General features: G+C 50.3%; 2 protein-coding genes across 2 annotated transcripts; one reads left to right on the forward strand and one right to left on the reverse strand.

Moving 5' to 3' along the window:
* The first annotated feature begins 302 nt into the window (after nt 1-302).
* On the forward strand, nt 303-1,525 carry BKA58DRAFT_395152 (RmlC-like cupin domain-containing protein). The gene is made up of 2 exons (XM_046171260.1): nt 303-783; nt 949-1,525. The coding sequence occupies exons 1-2, from the start codon at nt 318-320 to the stop codon at nt 1,167-1,169; spliced, it is 687 nt and encodes a 228-aa protein (XP_046020052.1). The 5' UTR covers nt 303-317; the 3' UTR covers nt 1,170-1,525.
* Nucleotides 1,526-2,241: 716 nt separating this feature from the next.
* BKA58DRAFT_473860 (uncharacterized protein) lies at nt 2,242-4,887 on the reverse strand. Its single transcript, XM_046175325.1, has 3 exons — nt 4,563-4,887; nt 3,755-4,507; nt 2,242-3,707 (listed from the first exon to the last, which is right to left on the reverse strand). Exons 1-3 carry the CDS (start codon nt 4,604-4,606, stop codon nt 2,357-2,359), a joined length of 2,148 nt encoding a protein of 715 aa, XP_046020053.1. The 5' UTR covers nt 4,607-4,887; the 3' UTR covers nt 2,242-2,356.
* Between the last annotated feature and the right edge of the window lie 222 nt (nt 4,888-5,109).

Genomic DNA, 5,109 nt, shown 5'->3' on the forward strand with positions numbered 1-5,109 from the left:
TGACTTGGATGGACGGCATCGAAGTCGATAAACTCCACCATTTGCTTACTACAATTTACCCATCGTCGCAACTCAGCCCCAAAGTCAGCACGCCTTATTCCGTCTCTCTACCCTTGCCGATACGATCGATTGCCTTGCAGCTTCCCAGATCTACCAGCCCCACTTGCCAACTTCACGTCCTGTTGTTCAATCGTTGGTATATAAAACCATATACCCATCGTCTCAACATCTCAAGCACTCGCTCTTCCAACACCCTACGCTCCAAACCTTCCCTCCTAACCTCACAAACCCCCACCACCACCACCACCACCATCACCATGTTCACCAAGATCATCCTCCTCTTCACCTCCCTCCTCCCCACCCTCATCACTGCAGCGGACACCAAATCTTCCACCGTCAACCCCGAATTAAACGCTGCCCTCCGCATGGCCGCCACAAACTTCGACCGCAATGCTCTTCTCCCCGCCGATGAAGACTGGTACTTCGACTTCGACTCCAGCTCCAACTATGACTCGCCCACTGGCGCTGTCATCAACGCCAATGCTGCCAGCTTCCCTGCTCTGACTGGCCTCGGCTCCAGCATGGCTCTCCTTAAGCTGGCTCCCTGTGGTATGCTGCCACCGCATCTGCACCCTAGGGCTACCAACTTGGTTACTGCCATCACGGGTAACACGACGACTTACATGATTGGCGAGAATGGCGTTAAGACACGCAAGGTGGATATGATTCCCATGCGTGTTACTATTTTCCCGCAGGGAAGTCTGCATATGATGCAGAACAATGGTATGTCTTCTCCCCCGCCCCTTCTACATCCCCGTCTATCTATTACCCGATCGGGGATGCGGCTCTCAGCCTCAAGATCTGAGGCACGGCCCTTGCATATCATCCGGACCTTGATTACGCACTCCATGTCCGTATACAAATCTTACTAACCACACACACCCACAGACTGCGAACCCGCCCTCCTCCTCAGTGCGCTCAACAGCGACGACAGCGGTACCCTCAACATCCTACCCAGCCTCTGGTCCGTCCCTCAAGACATCATCAGCGCTGGCTTCGGCGACGCGTCTTTCAACCCCGCCAGTGTTGGTGGAATGATCCCTGAAGTGGGCACTGGAGCTATTATCGGATCCGCGGAGTGCAAAAAGAAGTGCAATATCCAGATGTAAGGCATCCAGTTGGGTTAGTGGAGACTAGGGCTGTGCCGCACTGGCTACTGTCGTTGCGGCAGTAGCGCGTGTGGCGCAGACGTTTGCAACGGCTTTGTTTATTTTCTTCCCCTTACCTTTTGCTTCTTTGCTGAAGTTTGGGTTAACTTTTTCGCATTCGCTTTGCTCTTGCGTTTGCAAGCTGTGGGGTTTTTTCGAGTTTACTACTGCTTTCTCGGTTTCGATGTTAAACATGATGTCATGATGCATGCATACCTAGATATGACAGAAAAGAACAACAATAAAAAGCTTCTTGTTTTCTGCATCCTGACCAACTTCACCTTGCTTCCTTTCGTCCTGGTCAGATCTTGCATCGATCGTGCATGTAGATTACGAGACCGTGTTGCGGGCCGTCACCCCGCCCTTGTAGTGGGGACCAGGATGCGGGTGCCTCGGCGACATAACATAGCCAAGTTGATGTGTAAGGCGCCCGGAGCTGGCAAGGGGCTTCGATCAGGGCCATGAGTGCGTTGGCCTTCCTTGGCACTAGAAACACGACTTCTACCGATGGAAGACTGATGTCTTGTATAATAGCCGCTGTGGCTTGCCTGTACCGATGGGACGGTCCACACGTGGAGAAACGGGTCAGCGTCTGGACCACGATGTGAGAGCTAGGTAGTCTTTCGCCCCCACAGTAAGCGTAGAGTTGATGACGCATCGCCGGTAGCTGCATGCAAGTCAGATATAAGTAAGACATACTGCTCCTTCCTGCCGATGTGTGTAACCAGTTGGGCTGTCACCCGCGGATGGGCCGCTGCTGGGTGGTATGATATATCCTACGACGTCGGCGAGGTATGACTAGCTTGACAGAGAAGGTAGAAATGGTTTAAAGAGAATGCGGTACCTGGAGCGATGAGCACTAGCAGATTAGAGCAGGTGTTCTACTGAGCTGGCCCTCTCTCAGTCGGAATCTCCAAGACATCATCCTTCTTCATCAGATCGATGTATGTATGCAGGCTGTGGTACTCGAGACCAACATCTGACCCAGGATATAATAGAAAAGAATAACAATAAAATGCTTTGTGTTTTCTGTCTTCTAGCTAACTTTGTCTTGCTTTCTTTCTTGTTAGATCTTATATTAGACCTGTGTTGACTACCAGTAGGCGATACACAATTCATACAAGTCCCTTCTATTAATATATTATATATTAGTACTCTGTATTCTGTTTAACTTTCTGCAATCCTCTTGTGTTAAAGTCCCGATCTTGCGCAAACACTAGCTCAACTTCATTGTCTGTATTGACTCGGATTCCAACACTTTCACCTAGAGTCTTGGCGGAGTCGATTCCGACGCCAGTGTAACCCAGATGATCTGGCCTTTTTGACTGCAGCGCAAGTGCAAGTAATTCGGCTCCGGAAGTCCAAGCTGTTGAGGCTAAACCAGTGGCGAATGTATATAGCATGTAGCCAATAGTAACAACACAGTACAGAAGCAGCACCGTCATGGACAGATAGACAGAAGTTGATCGCATCCCATAGCCGTAGCCATATTGTGTGACGAGGAACTTGTAGGGAGTATAGTCTTCGATGTTTTTCTCTGGTGGGAACTCAGAGAAAAAGGAAGCGTCCCGCCATTCCGACTGTTTCACGGATACCGACGTTGGTACCTTGGCGATCCAGATCACCAAAGCTGCAGCTAGTATACCTTCTCGCCCAAAGCCTCCGAGGTGTCTTGTCTTGAGCATTCCCATGAGGGCAGAATAGAATTTCGCGCTTTGCATTGGGTGATCACCAGCAATGTCCAGCGTGATCTTCCGGTGTGCGGATTGCTCCATTGTTGACGATTGACCCGTAGCGACCAGTGTGAATGCTTCGTTGTAGCGCGTTTGCACCTCGCCAGAGGCCCAAAACGCAGAAAGTGAACATGCTGTTACAGAGGCGGTCACAGCAGGGTTTTTGCTTTCGATCATTGACGACAGCAGACCAGGCTTGACCAGTGTGGATTGATTCCATGTTTCACTCGTGCTACCCTGGAAGAACACTACGAGCAATGGGTGGTCTGCTGGCTCTGGTGATGAGATCCAGACCGGACTGAAGTAGACATCAGTGGAGTAATTCTCACCCCCTCGATATTTGGGGGCGGACAGTTCAACAGTATCCGATACTTTGGAGATCAACGTGGGAAGATCAGCCATTAGTGATGTCCACGGCCAGGGGTGATACCAATCGCTGCTGTTATTGATGTCATAAACGGATCCCCAGCACTGCGCTCCTACAACCGGGTGTGCAGCCACCACAGTTAGCGTCGTATTTCCCATGCCCTGTAGTTCCGATTGACTAAGTATAACTTCTGTCGGAATTGTGACATTAGCCTCTCGAACTATTGTACCCCCGATCTTGTCGGGGTTGCGCCAATCGAGCCCATCGGAGGACCACCGTAGGAGTCGTTTTAAGTTCAATGTTCTCTCGGAAAAATGAGGGATGGTATTTGACGCATAAGATCCGCGATTTTCGTATACGTCGGAGTACCATAGGGTTGAATTCAGCCCTTGAATGTCACTGCTTGTAGTTTAGTACTTGATGTTTCTTTAGGCCGAGGTACATACGAGTCAAAGCTTGTAATGGGAATTTGAGAAGGATACGAAGCTTCGTCAGATGCTACTCCCCAGAGTTGGCGGTGTGAAGAAGTGCGTGCAATACCCGCACGTGGGATCATGAGGACAGCGCTTGAAGGTCCAACCAGCGCTGTCAAAGCGAACAAGAAGGGTATAGCGACCACGAAGACTGTCTTTCGCCATCCTTGGAATGCACGAGATAGAAAGAGGGAGAAGAAATCCAGTGACCATAGATAAGACAGTTGAGTTGGCTGCATAGCGCCTGATAAAGTGCCGAATGGAACAAGGCCGTTGATGAGACCTGCACGAATAAGGCCAAGTAGAACCTCGACGATTGATGCCTGCATGAGTAGCTCGTGGAACTTTGCTGCGAACTGCAATTCAGTTGAGTAATCGTTCTTCTCATCGACCCAATAATTCGTCCATTGAAATACCAGCAGTAAGATGGCGCCAGACAGAGGAACAACGTGCAGTAAACCATGCACTGCAGCGACTGCCCTGTTGTGATGGATGGCTACTTTGCGACGTTCGGTATCTCCGTTCCAACGAGAGCCCATACATCGAGAAAACGTCGAGGAAGCGAATTGAAACCGGAACTGTCGCATGAGAAAGCGGAGCTTTACCTGCGATGGGGCGGAGTTGTCTTCCAATTCGATCTCATTCGCATTATGACTGTTATCGCCAGAAGTTTCATCGCGCGAATTGACACTCGCATAGTCGCTTTTCAGCAAGCCCGTTGTATGGCTGGAGCTTCAGTATGAGCAATCTAGGTCTAGATTCTGACACGGGCGAGACTGACCTCATTTCTGCCAATTCCTGTCCGGAGACGGCTTCGCTTCTCATCTTGCACGCGAAGCCCAGATAGCCCACAGTGGAAGTGTTGTGTAGTATGTTGCACGTCCAATACTCAAATATTGTGTAAGTCTATAACGATCGCAAAGACTTCAGCAGCGTGTAAACGAGTGAATTAGAGATGGGTGTGAAAGCCACCATGGTGGAAGCAAGCAAGGTGAAGGTTGACATCCCTTCGCTGAGCCCGACTGCCTTGTAGCTTGGCTGCGGTAAGGCCTTCCGTAGGATTTCGCAAGTCTGACATGTCTGTGCGTTACTCGTACCGTAGCGCGCCATGGGGGGTAGTAGAGGAGGGACTGCTACCAACCAATCAAGAATGAGATGGTATGAATACAATGTTGAGGACGTGACATAATGTCTGAACGATGTTGAGATGGTGTCCTTGCTATGTTGTTGCCTCTAACACTATCTCATCTATGATTGGTTGGTAGCAGTCCCTCCTCGACCCCCGTTTGGGCGGTACAGTAGCGTTTCCCGAACAGACAGGAATCGGC

The sequence above is a fragment of the Alternaria rosae genome, assembly GCF_020736505.1.
Source record: "Alternaria rosae strain MPI-PUGE-AT-0040 chromosome Unknown BKA58scaffold_14, whole genome shotgun sequence".
Taxonomy (NCBI): Eukaryota; Fungi; Ascomycota; class Dothideomycetes; order Pleosporales; family Pleosporaceae; genus Alternaria; species Alternaria rosae.

What these genes read in the sequence shown, in the direction of transcription:
- BKA58DRAFT_473860 (XM_046175325.1), bottom strand. Translation starts at nt 4,606, where the DNA reads ATGAGAAGCGAAGCCGTCTCCGGACAGGAATTGGCAGAAATGAG. An exon ending in CAGGAATTGGCAGAAATGAG is followed by an intron (nt 4,508 to 4,562) that starts GTCAGTCTCGCC and finishes CTGAAGCTCCAG; the next exon opens with CCATACAACGGGCTTGCTGA. An exon ending in CCCATTACAAGCTTTGACTC is followed by an intron (nt 3,708 to 3,754) that starts GTATGTACCTCG and finishes AACTACAAGCAG; the next exon opens with TGACATTCAAGGGCTGAATT.
- BKA58DRAFT_395152 (XM_046171260.1), top strand. Translation starts at nt 318, where the DNA reads ATGTTCACCAAGATCATCCTCCTCTTCACCTCCCTCCTCCCCACCCTC. An exon ending in GCATATGATGCAGAACAATG is followed by an intron (nt 784 to 948) that starts GTATGTCTTCTC and finishes ACACACCCACAG; the next exon opens with ACTGCGAACCCGCCCTCCTC.